This window comes from Clupea harengus, chromosome 3 (assembly GCF_900700415.2).
Source record: "Clupea harengus chromosome 3, Ch_v2.0.2, whole genome shotgun sequence".
NCBI classification, from domain to species: domain Eukaryota; kingdom Metazoa; phylum Chordata; class Actinopteri; order Clupeiformes; family Clupeidae; genus Clupea; species Clupea harengus.
This window is the reverse complement of record NC_045154.1, coordinates 28,991,143-29,011,764: the sequence shown is the minus strand read 5'-3', so window position 1 is coordinate 29,011,764 and position 20,622 is coordinate 28,991,143. Positions and strand designations below refer to the sequence as shown.

Below are 20,622 nucleotides of genomic sequence, written 5' to 3'. Positions count from 1 at the left end.
AGGATACTTCAGTCATACACTGCTTGAATAAACATCCATTGGATAAATAAAACACAAGTTAAATTCACTGAAAGCATACAATTGGTTGAGAAATACAGCAACCCACAGTATCCTACTAAAAAAATTAATTATGCCATTTTATTAAGTCTCTTGGTGGACTGTTAACCTATTAGACGCGGTATTTTCGTCCATTTATAGGAGCAAGCACTCCAATTGGTTCACTACTCATTAGAGAACCTTAATAATAATGAAAATGATAAGAAACTGACAGGACAATGAAGTTAGGGAAACTGACTGTTTAGTACTTGTTGAGAAATTGGACTTTTCCGTCGTAGTTAATTGAAGACGAGCAATTTATTGACGGTTTCATCCCTGCAAATAATTTCGGCAGTCTTTCTATAGCTGTGCCCAACACTGGTATTCTGACCGTGGTACCAATAATAAAACTAAATATATTATGCTTTTGTGTGATAATTCATAGTAGGCAAATACAAGCAAAAATGGTAGTGCATATATTAATGTCAAGAAAAGTAGGCTATTTTTATACTTTCCAGTCATAAGCGAACAACACAACAAAAGTCAGGATGCAATGCCTTTGTCAGTCAACGCCCTCCGTTTAACACCTGTTGGTCTATATAGATTTTAAAGTGCTGCGCTGTTGTGCTTTTTTGATTGTTTATTACGTTTGTGCCAGGTTTTGAAAATCATTCAAAATATGATAGACCCAAGTTGGTGGCTCTTCATCAGTAGACACTATGGGTGCATTAACGAGAGACGCCTACATGCAAACTGCATTGTTAAGTGGTGTTTGCGGATTGTGTAAAAAACGGAAAGCTGCACAAGATTTTGAAAGCAACGCCAAATTCAAAACATTGATACCGCTTTCAAACAAGTTAATGGTCTATGAAACAGATGTAGGATTTGAGTATGACTTTTGACAGTGGATTAAAAAAACAGTCACATCCAAATGTCGATAAAGTCGTCTCCTGACTTCTGTACAAGTTTATTTTTACACAGGCTCAGAATCTCAGAACGATTATGCGCGCCCTCCCACTCCAAGTTCTGTCAGTTATATATTCAGTCTTAATCGCATTAATGTCATGTGTTGTGTGTCCCACGTGTTTGTGGAAAAAATAGTGTCCCTCTTTTCCTGTGTGCAATGGCCTAACCTCCCTATTTATCGCGTCTAAGTTACACAGCAACATTGCGTGAAGACTTCATTCAGTTCTGAGTAGTACATTGAGTAGTATGGTAGGGGCCGTACGAGCAGCATCCTCTGTAGACACGCATTTTGTTACCCCACTAAACCTTAAGGGGGCTTTTTAGCATTTGCTCAGCCTAGTCTCTGGAAAACATCTGAATCATTTTTAACCAACTCCAGCTGCCTCTCCAGTGTGGGTGTGTGAGTGTGTGTGTGTGTGCGTGCGTGCGTGTGTGAATCCATGCGAGTGCGTGGTTGTCTGTGCATGAGCGTGTGAGGCGTTCTTCGGGAAAGACAGAAAAAAAGTTTGGACGTACTTGCTACCAGCTTTTTTAGGAATGAACGCAGATACGTGCGTTTCATATTGCGATATGACATCCATGGATTCATATTATAACCCGTCCTCGGCGCAAGGTAGGGATCAGCAGGCCAATCCTTTCAGGACATTCCAGCCAAGTGACACCAAATACAGCCCCACTTTCCTCCCCAGCAAAGGTCAAGCTTACGGGGAGAAGTCGCGGAGTCCTTTCCAACAGGAGTGCCAGTCATTGGATGCGCCCGGTGGGGAAGGCACCTTTAACAAATACCACCTCTTCATGCAGAGACCTACTTGCAAAACACCCCCCGAAGGCAACAAACTCCACCAGGACAGCGGACACAACGGCGCACTCATCTCCTGTTATGGTAAGCTCTTCCAGGCTGCTTCCCAAGTAAGACTGCCTTGATATTGGGTTATTATACTCATTATTTGTTTGTGAGAGTTTGGTTATTGTAAGAATATGGTCTGTCTCGAAATGGTAACGGCTTCTCTCACAAGTAATCCCTCCTGCAACTGTTTTCCGATTTCGTAGTAGTAGGTTATCATTACGTTGGCTGTCATTCACTCGCTGCATCTAATCATATTTGGTTTATTGTACAACCTCATTTAGTCATCAAAACAATTAACGCTATGTGGACGACAGCATTGACTTCATCATTGACGTTTCTCTTCAACAATGAAATTGAATTAAGTAATGCGATAATCTGGATTACAATCCTCAGTATTGGAAATGAATCAGACAATTGAATTAACAAGTTTGCAGATAGTAATAGAAACTCTATGCGTCGGTGTGGTGACAAGTGTAACAGGCTTTCACTTTAATTTAAGCCATTCTCTTTAATCTAAGATATTAAAACATCCCTCGAAATAGAATCGTGATAGTGTTGATTTATATAATAGTTTACACTCACCATGAGCCACTGTTGAATTTTTTTTAACAATTTGGCTGTTTATCCGTTTTGTTTCGCCCATCCCACTTAAGTCTTTTGGTATGGCGCCGAATTTTACGTGCGGTGTGTCCACGCTCCTACCACAGCAATAACGCCAATGGACATTGATTTATCACGGCAGTGTATGTTGTTTAGAAATTATCTAATTTGTGCAATGTCTAACAATGATCGGGCAGAGATTATATACGTTACACAGATGTTTACCACATTCGCCCATTCTTTTTGTCCTGTAGTTTTAGAAATGACACATGTCCGCTGACAGAACGACAGAGGGCCAAAGGTGAATAGGCCCAAGGACGGGTAGCCGACCCTCAAATGGCCCGTGTACAGAGAAAAGCGTTGCCACAGAAGATGATTTCTTTTGGTTACAAAAGAAAACGGCAAGTCCTCTCGACCAACTGGTCAGCTGAGGGGCCGAAAGTGCATGGACATCCTCTGCCGTGGTTTTGTAAAATCAAGCAGTAATGTAAAACACAAAGCTTTAGTTTGTCCGCCAGTCGAACAGAAAATTATACTTTGCGTACCTTTTTAGTAATATCGCATTACTTAGTACTGAAATAGTATAAATCCCGACAACATAAACCAGACAGGACTGTCCGTAGCCTACAAAAGGTCAAGGTCCTATGTAGTACAAACAAGGGGCGTGTGAAAAGTCTGTCGATGCGGAATGGGAGCAGATTGGAACAGGTTTTAAATATAAGAAGGAGGTTATGAAATATATGGAAATATATTGCGTTTTTTTCTTTGGTTACAGACAGATTACTGGCCGACTTTCAGAAATATATCTGCAGTCTGACTGCGGTCAATTTTAAATTCGGTCTTACAGATCATGACTTGATCACCTTTGCTTGCTGCTACTGATTTGACGTGTTGCAAATTTAGCATCAGACAAAGTGTAAAGACAGCAGTAAACTAGGCCGTTTAACTCACTAAAATTCACAAAACAACCATTCATTTCAACCAGCATATAGGCTCCTGGTCTAAAATCAATGTAAAAAGGGAAACATATGGAAATATTATAAATATAGATGTAAATAAATAGAATGATATTCGTTAACACCAATACGATGTTTTAATTTGTCTGTGAGAAATATAATACTATTTGGTAGGTTACAATGACAAAACGGAAGCGAAACTCAATCAAAACAATTCCACACAACCTGCCCGTGTGGTGTGACCATTCCTGTAATGTGTAGAATAATTAATTTTCAGCTGTTAAACCTTTAATCAATATCAGTGATCATGAATCAATGTAAACTACAGGCCTGTACAAACTCCTGTATTAGCACGCGTGAAAATGTCCCTGAGCCATTTTAGGATTCATTGCTTTCCAAAGGTCTGAGTGTTTTTAAAACCTTTATTTGAGTATACACCAATTGTCATTCGAGCACCGCGAAGAATGGAAGTGCTTTTCTCAAAATATTTAATATTTCAGTGAAAATAGGTACATAGTTTAAATTAAAGTTACTGTGAAAGAAAGAGATGAATATCTTTTTTTTTTAGATAATAGAATAAGCAGGCCGCTGAAGTCACGAATTGATCAATAAATCATTGGGATTGACAGCATTATGTGCAGTGGGGATACTCTAGCCTTAAATTATCCATTAGACATGTCCTATCGATGCTGAAAGATCTTGAATGGTTGTCATCACTTCAGAGGAGGCAACTGCTTTGATATTATTATTATTATTATTATTATTATAATTATAATTATTATTATTGGGCCTAGTATTAAAGTTGAAGAAGAAAAGAACGGCAGGATCGTAGACGCAGTATGAACAAATAGCAAAATAGAAATAGTGAGCGTGACACTGCGGTATTTTCGTAAACTTTTAATTACCATATAAATGAAAACCAATCAATTCCTCCTGTCTCGCATCTTCATTTACATGAACTGATGAAGGTACTAAACTGGGTTTTAAAGGCAGACTGTTGTGCAGATGTTATTGAATAGGCCGCGTTTTGATGAACAAATGCGTGACATTTAAAGAGAATGCACGACTCTCTTCCCGACTTACTTCATCTCTTTTATGGGGCCATACTGGTTTAAGGGGAAGTTCAAGACAGGAATCCATTAAAAATGTCGAAAAGCGAACTAAGTTTATGGGTTGCCTTTAGCTGCAAACTGAAAACCTATTATTATAACTTATTATTATTGTTGTTGTTGTTGTTGTTATTGTTGTCGTTGTTGTTATTACCATCCATTATTACTCAGTGGTTGTAGTATTAATTCATTGTGGTAGTAGCATTGGAAAACTATAGTTTTGTGTTTAGTTTAGAAACAATAAATAAACTAGGCTAATATATATATATATATATATATATATATATATATATATATAAATAAGGATAAGCCTAATTGTTTTGACTGAGATAGACACTACACACCCATTGATGTGTTATATGACAATCACATAATGAAATAATATGTATGGTGTTGTCACATACATTTTCAACTATCAGTGATTCATTGGGATTCTTAAGCAATAATTAATAATGGATTGTACATTTGTTGGCTTTGTCTTTAGGCTGCTTGTCATAAAATGAAAATCAACTCTCCAAACATCTTGTGTCACATTGAGAGATTGGTCTAATCATCTATTATTTTGATCACTATTTGTTCTCTTCACCTCCTCCCATAAGCTCACAGCATTGTGCTAAAATCGCAAAAGTGGAGCAAGCCAGCTCTCAACAGCAGGACATTTGGCAAGCACAATTAGCGATTTGCAGTCATTATAGACAAAACGTCTTCCATGTGGAGCGTTATGTTGTTATATTTTCTGGAGACGGGGGGCGTCAGCCAGATGCATGCATTACATCTTTTTAGCGGGGATGGTTGTGCTGGGAGATCGCCAAAGCCTCAAGCGTCAACAGGCTTTTTGTAATCTGTGGTCTTGGAGTCACTGTGAGATAAACTATTGCACAACTGCTAGGCCTAGTCTGAACTCACCCAGTGACACCCACCTGAATTGTGCTCTATATGGCAAAGAGGAAGTGCCCAGGAAGAAGCCAGTTTTGCCTGCGGCTATATTAAGAGATGATGTCGTGCCCGTGGTCAGCACAACCTCTACAATACATTGTGGTCCCTCGCAGCGGGGGTAACTCTAATGGACAGGAGAAACTCCTCCATTCCTCTAATCATTGAAAGCAAATGGGAAGACAAGCTAGACTGTAAGGATTAACTATGTGCTGAGCCTCGGTTTTGTACTGCCTGACAAAAGTGGAAACACATTTCTTACAATTATTTGAGAGTTGTAAAATAAGAATAATACAACCACTGGTAAATGTAGCACTTGGCTTGGGAGGTGCGAGTGGGTATGGTGTTCACACTTCTCTTGGAGCACACCTGCACATCAATTATCCAGGCAAAATGAGGGTTCTCATTCACTGGTATTTAGCCAATAACTATTAGGTTTTAGGTTTATTTTAAAGAATGCTTAAATCTGTATGATTATCCCTGATTGATTGGTGCAGCATAGAGCTTGTTAAGTGGAACAGCTTACCTCCAAACTCTCTAGGGGGTGATATTTTAAAACGGTGCCCAGAGGATGAAGCTAAGTTTTATGTATTTCTTTATCGAACTTCAGATATTGAATAGTTCAGATGAGTGTTTCGACTAAAGACCTAGTATCTTTGTGAAACGGTAACACTGGTGCCCGCTTAATGACTTAGAGCAGGTGGTATATCCTCGGAACTTCAGCATGGTGGCATGAGAGAAGCAAACAGGGGCAGGAGTCCTGTGCAGAGCAGCAGCCTGGACCCCAACCACAGCGCTGAATGAAATAAAACTGCTGAGATCTATCAAGTGCTCGGGAGTCGGCAGGAATGCAGGGCCAGTATTACAAGAGAAGTCGTTATTAATCTGTGGCAGATGTACTAACTCAGGCTCCCGAAGACATTATTCATTATACACGCGTGGTGTAGCCCACCCAATACCCTAGGGATTCCCTTGAAATGACATGGGGCAACTGGTTTACGTAACCCTGCCTCAAAAATGCCCTATGTAAATAAACCCAGTCAGAGACGGGCTCTTTAGTCTGAGCTTTCGTTCGAGTGATTGGAGAAACCCGCGCTGGGTCCACAAGACGTTAATGCACCCTTGGTTGACAGACACACCAGTGTGGGTCTGCTCTTTTTTTTTTTTTTTTTGGCTGTACGAAAGTGAACATGCATTTTCCCTTACATCACACTACATGGTTGTTATTTAAAATCAGGAGAAGCGTTTCGAGCTGTCACAGTGTTGGAATGAGAGCTAAGAGGGGAGACAGGCGCAGAAACAGTCAAATTCTTACAGAGTTGGAGCATCTCTGGAAATGTTGAGGAGTGCCAGTTTGGCCTTCGGTCAGATGGTCGAAAGGCAAGCTGCAGCTAAACCACCCAGACCCAAACAAGTTCCTCCTAATAATCAATAAAACTACATGAACGAGACAGATACTCTGACCGGAGAGTACAAAAAGCATTTATCCCTTCATAACCAAGCCACTGAACTGCAAGTAGCACGTCTTGGTTCACAAAGGAATTTCAAAGGGTTTCCCTGTGCATTTCAGTGTGCAGTTAGTTGTCCACGCACACGTGTGCTATCTGTTTCCACGGTGTCCTCTTCATGTTCCGAAAATCATTTCGATTTGGAAGAAAGGAGCATTATACTTCACATATGATCATCAAAAGGCAAGGCATGTTCAAAGGGACACAGAGAGTGGAATACATACTTTTGCCAGCGTGTGAGCTGGAAGAGCTGAACAGAGCACAAGTTCAAAGACATCCTGTCAAAAGGGCATACTGTAAGTATGTGTTTAAAGATCTGGAGGATGATGTCAGTGGTTGTGTATGTGCTGATGACTAACACATTGCGAAAAATGCAACATGGACTCAGCGAGGGTAAATGTATATATGCGAAGGGAAAGGCAAAGAAGGAGAGGAAAGGCAGTAGGAAAAGACGAAGGTATTGAAGACGTTTTTTTGCTTCGGTATACGAACTGACAACATGTTCGGGGGGTGGGGGGGTGGGGGGGCTAGAGTGAGTCTTTAGGTACAGTATGTTTGTTAATGTATGTCACTGAATGAGTGTGTTCACGAGTGAGAATGTTCACACTGTTAGCATTAACAAAGCCTGGCACCCGGCCATCACCACTTGACACACATACACACACTCCGTTACTCCAAAACAATAACCTTTTCATCTTTCTCCTGCTAGTCTGTACTATGTGGCCTCAATCAGGGCATTGCTGCAAAAGAGCCCTGTGCTCAGTCAATTTCTCCCTGAATAAACAATGATGATGATTTAGTCTGTCACGATTCACAAGGAATGGTGAGATTTTAGCTTTAGGCTTCTTGCTTCTCAGAGATCTCGGGTCCAGAAGAGATACACCCCTCTCTCTCCTCCCTCTCTTTGCCAGGGAAAGACTGATTTTTGTAGTTCTAGGTGGTAAACATTGAGATCCTGTCCTCTGGCATTCTTTGTGGGACCCAGAGAAGTTTCCATTCAGCCATCCAGCTCCGTTGACTTTCACAGATCCGTCTGAGCCCAGCATGAACCGTGCTGTGCTGTAGTACAATACCAGAATGCCATCAGAAGACCATTTCTAACTCTCAAGTATGTGGAAAACCCACACAAATCACTAAAATCTTGGAAGCCAAATTCTTTTTTCCCCATACGTTCTCTTTCAATGGATGTAGATAAATGATTTGTGTAAAACACATTGAGAAGTATTCTAAAACTCTCGATAATTGCATGTCACAATAACAGTAAGCGGCAACGTTTTTAATGACATGAATCAAGTATGGACTGTCTACCTGCAACCAATCACCCTGGCACGGATGAAGAAATCCACCTTAATGGGAGCCACAGACGACCTATTGTTCCTCAGAACAGGAACGTTAAACACGTGCTGTGAAACATGGCAGTGAGCAGGATTCCTATCACCAGCTCTATTAGTTTCTTTGAATTCTGGAATGCTTTTCGTTGTTGAATATATCACCAAAGCGTACTGGATGAATGCCAGTCATGTTCTGAAACCTGACTTAGTGAGATCTCTATAGGACAGGAGTGTCTTATGAGAGGCAATTTATCACATTCTACAGTTTAACGGAAACACTGCTCGTTTCCCATGGAATCTGCATTCCTGTGCAATCTGTGGGCATAGATCTTCTGCTGGAAACATCTGGGAACTTCAGAACTACCTGTGTCTTGCTCACATACGTTTGACTATCGCAACTTACTTTTACAGCATCTTGTAAGGCTGAGAAAAAGAAACAGCAGAAAGGGCTTTCAGATGGAGTCCTTCCTTGAACATCAGTGGACGGGCAAAAAACAGTGTAGCTTGGCAAGGGTTTAATGCAATAAGACATTCTTGTATGAAGCAATACACAGTCTCTCTAGACTTATGGGGATTGACTGACTAGATTACAGGGAGAACAAAATTCTTAACAAAACCTATTTATGAAATCACCAAAGAAAGGGCGGCAGGACTGCTAACATATTTTCTCAATTTTGCCAGATTATCCAGGGCTGTTCATGCCCCGTTAACAGTCACTGGAGAAAAAAAAAACCTCGGTTTATAAGTGTGTTAAAAACGTCCTTTAATTTTGGAATGGTAGGTCATTAACCCTTCCCAGGCATCTTAGGGGTGCCTAATTTATAGCGTTTCTTTAATTTGCCTTCAGCTGACCCTACCCATCACTCTCCATAAAAGCAGAGGGGACGTCCTGCCGCTTAACAGCCAGTTAAATTACACTTTGATGTTTTGCTCTTGTTTCTTACAGTGATTAAATGGCTGACCCCTTTAAACATTTGACCTCTACTAACTCAAAGGGTCTGCCGCCATACATAGGTGAGCCTCACCATCATTGTTCTCTCAGGTTCAAGTTGCCAATCACCAGGTGGTGAGGAGTCGGAAAGCTTGAACTGTGATTACATTGTTTGAAAGAAGGCTCGGGAAGCCATGAAGTAGGCTGTGTCTTTAGGGCAGAATTGCATCATCTCCACTGATAAGAGGAATGACAATACCCTCTATAGATGAAACACAGAAGAGACAAGCTCACGTTCAGATACATTAGCGAGCTGTCAATATTTATAATGTCTGTGACCTCATGTGTCATCTCAGTTCAAATATCAGGAAATCTAAAGTCAAGTTTCTCATCAGGCCAGTGATCAGCCCTCCATCGGAATATTTGTTTCTGCATGTTCATCTCAACCCTGCATATAGATCCATCTGGAGAGCAGGAATGGCATTCTTTTGGATTATACTAAATGGTTAGAGAATAGCTATCAAATCCAGACAATTTTTCTGTCAGTGCAAAAACTTGAAGCAACACTTGGGAGCTTTTGGCTCTGAGTGAAAAATGTGCTCTGGTTCTGTTTCAATACATCATTTGCTTGCAGCACGTTCAGCACAACTATCAATGTGTGGATTCTGAGACTTTAAAGGGTGGGGATTTGAAGAGTTTACCACAAGCATCCTTGCACTGCCATGCCAGAAATCCTTGGAGGAACTGAGCAAAGACAGAGGAAGTCTTTGGGGGGAAGAGAGACTGTAAAGGGAATGCAGGGCTGGTGCTCATGTGTTGGATGCCTCGCTGGTTGCACCTTTGAAATATGCATGAAGACACAATGTGCATGCTCTGCACTACACCGGGTAGAGAGAGAGAGAGAGAGAGAGAGGGAGAGAGAGAGAGAGGGAGAGAGGAAGAAGAGTATGAAAGAGAGAGAGAGAGAGAGAGAGAGAGAGAGAGAGAGAGAGAGAGAGAGAATGAAGCAACACTTGGAAGTGTTGGAAAGAGAGTGAGAGGAAACAGATCATTTTGACGGGGGTGTAGTGTGTGGTCAGTGTAGGTGAGTGACATGCGGATGACGTCACTGCATTCAGCTGGATGTCCTGAGTTGTACTCTTCCTATCCTCTGGGGGATTATCTCACCACTGCTAGAGCACTTAAATGCCTTCACAAGGGGGAACCTCACAGCAGTGAAACGGTACTTTCATTGTATCTCAGCTAAACGCTCAACTGTTCAGTTGGAACCCGTATGAAACCGTTGTCACGGCCGTGCGCCACAAATTTGTGAACAGACAAAACCAAGCCTCTTGTCTCTGCTCAGCTTGGCACGGGGAGGAACAGACTGAATCAGGCTTTCATTCCTTCCCCTGCTTGGGGAAGAGGAGGCCTGCTCCAAATATGGTGGAGCGCATAATAGACAGGAGGCAGCCATTCTGGCTCTCTCTCACTAAGTCTACAGCGCTGTAGTTTCTGTGTACAGACACTTTTATTTGAAACAAGCAAAACACGAGGGGGAAAAAAAAAATACATTCATGTAAATATGCCTATTTCCACTGGGGCCAACAGGATGTGTCATCGCTGTGCAGATGGGGCTGTTGGGGGAGAGGGGGGAGGGGGGCCCATCCACCCTTCAAAAACCCCATCTCTGTTTCTGACAGGTTGCAGGGTTGCAGCCTACATGGTGTCTGACAGAAAGTGCTGTGCTCCCGAATCCAAACCAGACCCCTCCTGGTTGATTTATTTATACGGCTGTTTGTGTACTCAGAGTGAAGGTTCTTGATTCAGCTATATAAAAGTGTATTTTTTGGACGAGCGGGACAAAGAGAGGTCTGTGACAGAATAGTCCCTCTTGAAATCTCAGATGACAAAAAAGTAAAGCTTTGCCTATTTGAAGGAGGTCCGGCTTTTGACTGCGGAGGAGTTGGCTTGGAGCTGAAAGGTCCACTCCACACGCTCTAGTGGAGTTGGACCCAGTTGGAAGTTTCGGTGGAAGATGGGTTCACTGAAGGGTCCAAGGCAGACAGCATACATTTCTGGTCCAGCAAATGTAACAGAATTCATATTCACTCAATCATGTGACTAGTTGTCCATACCATTAAGTTATTCATCTAAACAGTTCTATGTTTCTAGATGTACAATGGGTATTTCCAATTCTCTTTTGTATGTCTATATCCTGCAGAAAAAGGTCAGTGACAACATGCCTGACAAATTCACCCCCCAAAAACCACCTTGCCGTCATTCCGTTTGTAACCTCTATCTCCATCTCCCTCTCCTCCTTCTCTCCACCACTCACAGGTAAGGACGGCACTGGACTGAACGACTCCGAGTTGCCCCCGAACTCCGACCCCACGGGGATGGACGGCAGTTACCTCGGCGTGAAGGAACAGGGCGTGAAGGGGCCCTCAGACAGGCCCGGCTCGGAGCTGGGCAGTCCCCACGAGAAGAGCGAGGCGGAGAGCAACAAGGGCAAGAAGAGACGGAACCGCACCACCTTCACCAGCTACCAGCTGGAGGAGCTGGAGAAGGTGTTCCAGAAGACACACTACCCGGACGTCTATGCCAGAGAGCAGCTCGCCCTCAGGACTGACCTCACAGAGGCCCGTGTGCAGGTCAGCTCAGCTCTTTCAATATGAAGGCTATGGTTTCCTATAGTAGATACTGTAGTTGATACGAAACAGATTGTGTTCAATTTCTTAATTGTACGTTCATAGTTCATTGCAGTATTCAGACCTTTGCAAAGACGCAGACATTGTATAAAACTGGCCAACTGAGGGTTAACTTGCACACTGGCACGAATCAAAGACCATTGTTGTCTTGTATGCTAGTGTTGCCTGCCAGGTTCAAGGGTGTGTGTGTGTGTGTGTGTGTGTGTATGTGTGTGAGAGAGATGGATGTGGGGTGTGGGGGATTGAACTGGTGAGAGAATTTCACTCTACAGGCTCCAGACACCACCAAGAGGTCAAGGGTGAAACATTTTTCAAAACTTCCAGTCCGTGTTCAGCCTGCCTTGCTGCACGATGTTCGAGGGGCAGCAAAAAATCATCAAAGTCATTTCGCTGGGGAATAAAAAAAAACACTTTTAGATGCCATGTCCAATTTCCATGTGCACTCCGAGACACAGTCAGGAGAGGGAACCTGGCCGTGCGTCGGGGGTACAGTGAAATAACCGCATTCATTTGGAATCCAAACAGAGCCATCTATGCCTCCAGATGAATCTAATTAAGTCTGCACCCTGACAACACACAGCAGACTCTGTTGAGTGACTGTGGGGTTTGACCCGCATTTCAAAAACATACCTTACAGACATACGCAATCCGCACAAAACCCTCACATTTTCCCTTTTTGGATTGTGGCTCAGAGAGACCCTCTCCCCCCAACCCCCCACTCTTGCTTTTACCCAGCCTTTGTACCAAACTGCTGTAAAAGATTATTTCATAATTTAGGGATTGGAAACAATAGATTAAATGCTACCATTCACGGGGACAATCATTTCAAAACATCAAAGGTTTTCTTTTTCTTTTTAATATAATCACAAAATTCTGGCTATTACTTGTCCACGGTCTTTGAAACACATTGCCACTGCGGTGCACAGCTTTGGACTTGAACTTCGCTCTGGACTGGGTCAGGGAGAGGTTGCGTTTGAATGACAGCAGGGGCGATCTATCGGTTGCCATGCTCACAGCAGAGACAGACGGAAGTAGAGAGAGAAAGAGGGAGAGAGAGGGAGAGAGAGAGGGAGAGAGGGAGAGAGAGAGGGAGAGAGGGAGAGAGGGAGAGAGAGAGGGAGAGAGGGAGAGAGAGAGGGAGAGAGGGAGAGAGAGAGGGAGAGAGGGAGAGAGAGTCGGGGTTAGCCTGTCAGACTTCAGACTTCAAAGCTCAAAGGCTTTTCTCCCCCCTTCACTCCCAGGCCAGGAACATAAATAAAGCGCTTTAATGGGTTTGGGTAGGTAGTCAACGACTTCAGTTGTCAATGCATCTCTCTCCAGTTTTCTGCTGCCCAACACAAATCAAATTAAAAAATACAAAAATTAGGAGGTGGATATTTGTTACTGCACACTTGTATAGCCAAAGAGTACGACAACACAACATGTGATATACTGCTGTTCCCTGTGGAGACACAGCTAAGAAATGAAAGGGACACACTCAGGCTTGTGAAATTTACTGATGATCTTTCCTCTCAACTATTTGGCTTGGTTTAATTCGTTTAAAGTCATTTTTATAGAAAAATAGCCTGCTTGTGTGCACACGTATGTGACAATGTTTATGAGTGTGTGGAAGTAACGGTGAGAGTGTTTAAGCGAGTGGTTAATGTTTATGTGTTTGACAGTAGATACTTCAACGTTTTTGTCGTATCTGTATCTGTCTCTGTGCGGGTGTGATTGTGTGTTTGTGCATTTATATGTATCGGTTTTTGTGTGTGAGAGATTGAACGTAGGACTATAGGTGTATAAGCGATTGTGTGTATGTGTATTCATATTTGTGTGTGTGTGTGTGTGTGTGGTGTGTGTGTGTGTGTGTGTGTGTGTGTGTGTGTGTGTATGAGTGTAAGTGTGTGTGTGTGTTTAATTCTGAGTAAGAGTATGCATATGCATTTGTGTATGTGTATGTGTATGAGTGTGAGTGTGAGTGTGAGTGTGTGTGTGTGTGTATGAGTGTAAGTGTGTGTGTGTGTTTAATTCTGAGTATGAGTATGCATATGCATTTTTGTATGTGTATGTGTATGAGTGTGAGTGTGAGTGTGTGTGTGTGTGTGTGTGTGTGTGTGTGTGTGTGTGTGTGTGTGTGTGTGTGTGTATGAGTGTAAGTGTGTGTGTGTGTGTTTAATTCTGAGTATGTTTGTCTGTGTAGCTGCTGTGCTGTTCTTGTCTGTGAGTCTCTGAGAGGTCAGAGGGGGCGGCCATGGAAAGCCGGGGGCTCAGGCGTCAGGAAATTAAACATGAAATGAAAACAAGCTCCAGTTTGAACATTCTCCCATCTCACTCTCCAATATCCCCACTTCCTCTCAGACTTAAAGAGGAGGGAAGGGAGAAGAAAAGGCAAAGACTGAAATAGAGGGAGATAGAGAAGGAAAAGAGAGAGTAAGAGTAAATGTGTGTGTGTGTGTGTGTGTGTGTGTGTGTGTGTGTGTGTGTGTGTGTGTGTGTGTGTGTGTGTGTGTGTGTGTGTGTGTGTGTGAGAGAGAGAGAGAGAGACTGAGAATTTGAAGAGCTCCTTTATCAACCAAACCCCATTGTGTGGGTAGGATTCTCTAAAAAGCTGTTGAGTCATTTGACTCTCTCTCTCTTACATATTTGGAGATAGAATTCACAACTTCAGCAAGACTTTGTGCAAATACTGAACTGGTCGCTCGTCAAGTCAGGTTCTTTTCAGTCTTTGGTTTAGCTCACGTACAGAAAAAATGACCTGACCATTCCAAACAAAAGTGACCACAGAGTCACATTTCAAAAGCCACTTAAAACATGTGACGTCAGCTTTCAGTCACAACCCAGGATGGGCTCATGTAACATCTCACAAGAGGAGACCTCTCAGCAGAAAGCACAATCTGATCCAAACATTTGCCAGCCTCAAACGAAATCTCCCCTGACAGAAACTCAAACATGTTCGCCATCATGGTGAATGTCTCAATGCAGTCACTTGAAGTCGGCATGTGTCGGGGGGATTCTGTCCTTCTTCATCATCTGTGAGAAGTGCAGCTGTTACAAGACACGACAGATGACCCTACCGCCTGGTGCCCAACAGCATTTTCAGTTCTTTGTATCAACTCCATGCTAAATGTGTCCATGTTAACTTGTCGTCCCTTCTCTCTGGGGCCTGTTTATTCTGTATGTGTGTCGGTGTGTGTGTTAGTGTGTGTCTGTGTGTGTGTGTGTGTGTGTGTGTGTGTGTGTGTGTGTGAGAGAGAGAGCAAGAGAGAGAGAGAGACAGAGAGTAGGGTGGGAGTGGGTTGTATTCTAGAAGGGGAAATTGCCCATCAGGGATGGTGAAAACCACACTTTGATTAGGCAGAGGCTCATCCCACAATCCAAATTCAAACTCCGTGTCGGGCTGAGATTGCCTCTCCGCTTTGAAGATGTCTCTCTTTCCCCCTCCGGAGAATAGGACTTAGACTATTGACAAATGAATAAAAGCTAAACAAGAAAGAAGCCAAACTATTTTCCACTCTTTAATTTGCTCAGCGGAATCCCTCGGAGCAGGGGGGGGAAAAAACTGTTATGGTGTGTGTGACCATGTGACCCGGGGTGACGTGGTTGCTGTCACCTTCTCACAAGCTCCATGTAAACTTTCCTTCTCACTCGGCTCTTGCCCGCCAAAGCCGCGGTCACCGTCTTGCATTTCTACATAATAAAGAAAGAGTAACGATTTGCGGTTTTGTCTTTATGGCGTTAGGGTGAAGGGTAATATGGCAGATAAAAAGAACCATAATATTCTTTAAATAACTGGAGATCCCCATCCTCCACATGAGAGGCGAAAGCATCCATAAACTAGGGGGCCAAAAGCTGTCAGAGAGAGCATATTTGCGGGCTTGCATTTGTGGGTGTGTGCTATCTTCAAGTATTAGTGTTCATACATGGTGGGTCTACAAAGAGAGGCGTTGTTAAACCACTAGGCTGCTACTCTGCCATTTCTATTGGTAACAGTTGTTGACTCAGAATTGGATTGTAATAAGAGACTGCTTTCTGGGAGGTTTGTTGAATATATTGCGTTGTAATATTATGTAGCACATGGGAGAAATCATTACTCTCTGAATTTTAGGAGTTTTATTCTTCATGTCATTTGGTTGTAAAGAGGAAGAGATATTTAAAGTGATGTCTTTCCTCTGTCTCAGCTCTGTGCTGGCTGGGTTTTGCTCTTTTGTCTCCCAAGAGCTCCTCCTCCCACAGCCCCTCTCCTCTCCTCATTTGTGCGCAGCTCCAGGACTGCTGCTCGCTTTTAGGACTGGATGCACCACGAATGATTTACCGCAGAAACATGTCAATGTGATTTGTGTTTGACTAGTTCACTAAACGAAACTACGAAATAAGCGAGATTCTCCTCTTAAGGAATGACTTTTCCACACTCCAACTACAAAATGAATGCACACACTACGTGTGACACACACACACACACACACACACACACACACACACACACACACACACACACACACACACACACACACACACACACACACACACACACACACACACACACACACACACACACACACACACACACACACACACACAGCACTCCCACCCTACATTCATACGAATAATGCTTTACCCACTGATTTTATGGAGCAATACTGACAGCATTCCCTTTCATCACATGCTTTGTTAGGGAACCTCACGGGCACCATGCAGATGCATTTGAATCCAACCACTGCCACCTAGTTGAGATAAGTTGCGTTGCGTTGCGTTTTTAATGAGTGGCCAACGAGAGAGGGCAACGATTTCACCCGGGCCTTTTTGATGCGTGCCACAAGCGTGTATAAACTGTGGCTTGGTTTCCTCATGTTGCTGACAGGCGACAGAGTGAGAGAGAGAGAGAGAGAGAGAGAGAGAGTAAGAGAGAGAGAGAGAGAATGAGAGAGTAAGAGAGAGAGAGAGAGTCAGAGAGAGAGAGACAGTCAGAGAGAGAGAGAGAGTCAGAGAGAGAGAGAGAGAGAATGAGAGAGTAAGAGAGAGAGAGAGAGAGAGAGAGAGAGAGCTGACTCTCGTGCGCTGGTGATTAATGGGGTGCGGCGGCCCCAGATGCAGAGCAGCCAGCAGCCGATGGCTGAGGGGAAGCAGAAGACCCCCGAACCAAAGCGCCAGCAGCCGACCTGCCGTCGACAGGGGAAGAGTTCACAGCCGTGCATAAATAGCTCAGTGTGGACAGCAGATTACGGACCTCAGCCGGGGGAACCTGTGGCAGTGCTTTCAAGTGCTGGGTAATTTATGGCTCTCCTCGCTCTCACCCTCTCCCATTCCTCTGTGTCGGACCCTTCGGAGAGTCGAGGAATTTCCTGGTTTAGATCATTATGCACTGCCGTCTCCGGTGATCTACAGCTGATTGCAAGTATAAGCTGTCTTCGGCAGATGGAGGAGTCGCAATCATCAACGAAACTAGTCAGCAGTCATAAAACATATAACCACCATGTTAATGGATTGCACATGACAGATACTTCCATAGATCCTTGAAATAATGACATAAAATGATCCACTTTCTATGGTCTACTTCCTCTCAAATGGTACAATAACATCACAACCACCATAGCAACGGCTCAGCTGAAGATGCTCCTCTTGTGACGGCTGAGAAGCCTCCCCACCTCACCTCCAGCATTAACTCAGTTCTGCAGAGCCACCACTGAGAGCAGCCTGTCCTCATCCATCACTGTGTGGTTCAGCTCAGCCTCAATCACCAAAGATCTATGGGTACCAACCCAGGCACCACCATAACCAGCCTCTACTCATGGGCAGTAATTTATGACCTCACTGTAGCACAGCTGTACTAAAACTTTGGTGAACTGTGTCAGCCTTGGGAAAGGTCCATTTAAAAGTGAAATATTGCAATGAACTGTAACATTTATATTAAGGTTACATTAAATTAACATGAATTAAAAGTAGTACTTAACATGAAGGTATTTACTAAAGCACCTAATAATGTTATTCTATAGAACCTTAGAATGAATGGTGATAACCGGTACTGCTCTGGGTGTAGCATGTGATACATGTGGTACATGTTGCATATATTGTATGACAGATATGATGTATTGATGGTATACACATCTTGTATGTTGTATACATATCTATGCTGTATATATACGGTGTGTCAAGGGGCAGGCACATATGATTTATGCTGAGCAGTTCAATGAAAACTCAGGCATCATCCAGTTGTACTTCATTGTATGCTATCACTGGGTTTGGCTTACCGTTCGCTTCTAAGTGGTTCCGACAAAATTTGTATTTTTTTTGCTGACCAAAGTGTAAATCAAATGAATACATGAACCATTTGCTGATATATAGTGCCGTGACCCTTACTTGACTTCCTTACTTATCCTGTGCAGGTGTGGTTCCAGAACCGTCGGGCCAAATGGAGGAAGAGAGAGCGCTTTGGTCAGATGCAGCAGGTCCGCACTCACTTCTCTTCTGCCTATGAGCTGCCGCTACTCACCAGACCAGAGAATTATGCACAGGTACAGTTTCACATCTGATATACTGTATTTACTACTAAGAGTCAACAAGAATGAGCAACAATGATCACTAAGCCTGTGAGCTGAACAAACAGAGTTTGTGTGTCATATGAAGGAGTGCTAATCCCATTGTTAAAAGCTGCCATTGTTTGACCTCAGATTCATCCTTTCGATCAGATCCAGAATCCGTCATGGATAGGAGGCGGCAGCGCAGCGTCTCCGGTTCCAGGTTGCGTGGTCCCGTGTGACACCGTCACGCCGTGCATGACCCCCCACCCGCACCCCGGCAGCGGCGTGTCCGACTTCCTGGGCGTGCCCAGCCCCGGGGGCCACATGGGACAGACGCACATGGGCAGCCTGTTCGGGAGCCCCGGTATGGGCGGAGCCATCAACGGCTACGACCTCAACGTGGACCCCGACCGCAAGTCGTCCAGCATCGCCACCCTGCGCATGAAGGCCAAGGAGCACAGTGCGGCCATCTCCTGGGCCACATGATGGCCTCGCCTGGGACATACACACCCTAACCAGCCCCTCCACCATCAACAGAGCTTTCTCTGCACGCCCAGCTCTATGGACTCTCCATTGACATATAATAGCAAGCTAAACTACAGAGAGCCGTTGTAATTACAAGAGGATCACACTAAGAATGTTTATAGAGAAGAGAGAGGGAGATGAAAAGAGAGTAGTCAACATGCTGGGCAAGAGAGGTGTTTTTTTTCTCTGTTGCCTTTTTACTAGAGAGAGTGGCCTCATTTTTTTTGTTGTTGTTGTGGGGGCGGGGGGGGGGGGGGGGGGGGGGGGGGGTGAGAGAGGTGGGGGTTTGGAGTTGGCTGGTGAAGTTGTGCCAGAGCTGCAAGGATGTGACCTCACTGTGTAGCAAGAAAAGTGGCCTCACAGGGGTAAGACTTACGTCTGCACTACTTTGCTTTTACTGGCATCCCCCGTGTACAGTGCATGAAAGAATGACACATGACAGTTGAAAAAGACGTATATAACACTGAATGTCGTGTGTGTTCAACTGCGTGGCTGCAGGTCAGCAGTAATTTGCTGCAGCCGCTCCGGACGTGGGCCAATGCCATGGCCTCCATCCCAGGGATCCCAGGAACCTTTCCTCCTCTCAGTATTAATAGCCGTACAGTTAGCCGCCCGGGGTCCGTTCAGCATAGCAATCATTTAAAATGGTGTTTTGATAATGTCAAGGCTTGAGTGGTGGTGTTTGTATTTAAATGCTTTTTTCATTGGTGACTTTTTTAATTCACTTCTCTTACTGTAGAAGACTTAATTACAGGCAAGTATTAGGTTTGTGCCTGCTATTTGGTGTGTTCTGTCCCCCCCAAAGTTCTGCTCACCCTGTGAGGAAAGACACAGAGGCAAATGGCTGCCTCAATGTTGAGGAGGAGGAGGAGGAGGAGGAGGAGGAGGAGAGGGTGGAGAAGGAGGGAGAGGGTGTGAGATTGGCAGTGATTTAGAGTGAACAAGTCACTTCCCCGCAGAGGCTGTATCCTCAGGTCCCCCTCCCTGTGCTGGGGCTAGTGTTACAGGAAACTGTGTCCCCTCTGCCCCATAGCCAGAAATAACACACAGCAGCAGCCTTCAACACCAACTCGCAGAGACGGCCTCAATAAGCATCATGCAGACACTCCCAATCAGCGTCGCGCGACAGAGCCAGGCCTCGTTTCAGTCTCGGCGAGTCGGATCAATTCAGACTCCAGAGAGCTTGTTTAGAAACGGCAATCCCCGTGGGGGCACCTGTCGCAATCAGCGCTCAAAATTATTGAGACAACCACAGCAGGTCCCAGATCATGTGCCAAGAGGTTATTTTATTATAATTTTTCTAAATCAGAGAATTGGCTTCTTTTGTTCAGAGCGGCATTAAACAGGGAGTAATTTTCGATCACCACCTACTAAGGAGCCAAGCATTTCATATAACACATTTCAACAGGGCTTACCAAAACCAAAAATGCGGTTCTAATGCAAACTCTGATGACAAAAACAGGAAGCTCACGTCATGCCAAAAAATCCAGCGCTTCAGCTGATATAGCCACCAGCTGCGCACGCAGAGTATTGGGTGTCCTGTCCTGTCAGGGCGTTGGTAGTGCCCATTCCACAACCCCGAACATGTTCTACATTCTCCAAACCCAAGGTAATAAGCTCACCGTCGCCCAGTTAATCAGGGGAATGCTGAGAGAATATTCTGTGTTTACCAGAGTGACAGTCCTGTCACCGG

The 20,622-nt window shown here is 44.0% G+C and overlaps 1 protein-coding gene across 1 annotated transcript; it reads left to right on the top strand.

Moving 5' to 3' along the window:
- Positions 1 to 1,450: 1,450 nt before the first annotated feature.
- On the top strand, positions 1,451 to 19,090 carry LOC105910397 (homeobox protein aristaless-like 4). Its single transcript, XM_012839110.2, has 4 exons — positions 1,451 to 1,885; positions 11,537 to 11,850; positions 18,270 to 18,398; positions 18,573 to 19,090. Exons 1-4 carry the CDS (start codon positions 1,540 to 1,542, stop codon positions 18,888 to 18,890), a joined length of 1,107 nt encoding a protein of 368 aa, XP_012694564.1. The 5' UTR covers positions 1,451 to 1,539; the 3' UTR covers positions 18,891 to 19,090.
- The last annotated feature ends 1,532 nt before the right edge of the window (positions 19,091 to 20,622 follow it).

Excerpts from the sequence above, each read along its gene's own strand:
- LOC105910397 (XM_012839110.2), top strand. The coding sequence starts at position 1,540 with ATGAACGCAGATACGTGCGTTTCATATTGCGATATGACATCCATGGAT. Across the intron at positions 1,886-11,536 it reads CGCACTCATCTCCTGTTATG|GTAAGGACGGCACTGGACTG; the intron begins GTAAGCTCTTCC and ends CACCACTCACAG. Across the intron at positions 11,851-18,269 it reads TCACAGAGGCCCGTGTGCAG|GTGTGGTTCCAGAACCGTCG; the intron begins GTCAGCTCAGCT and ends TATCCTGTGCAG.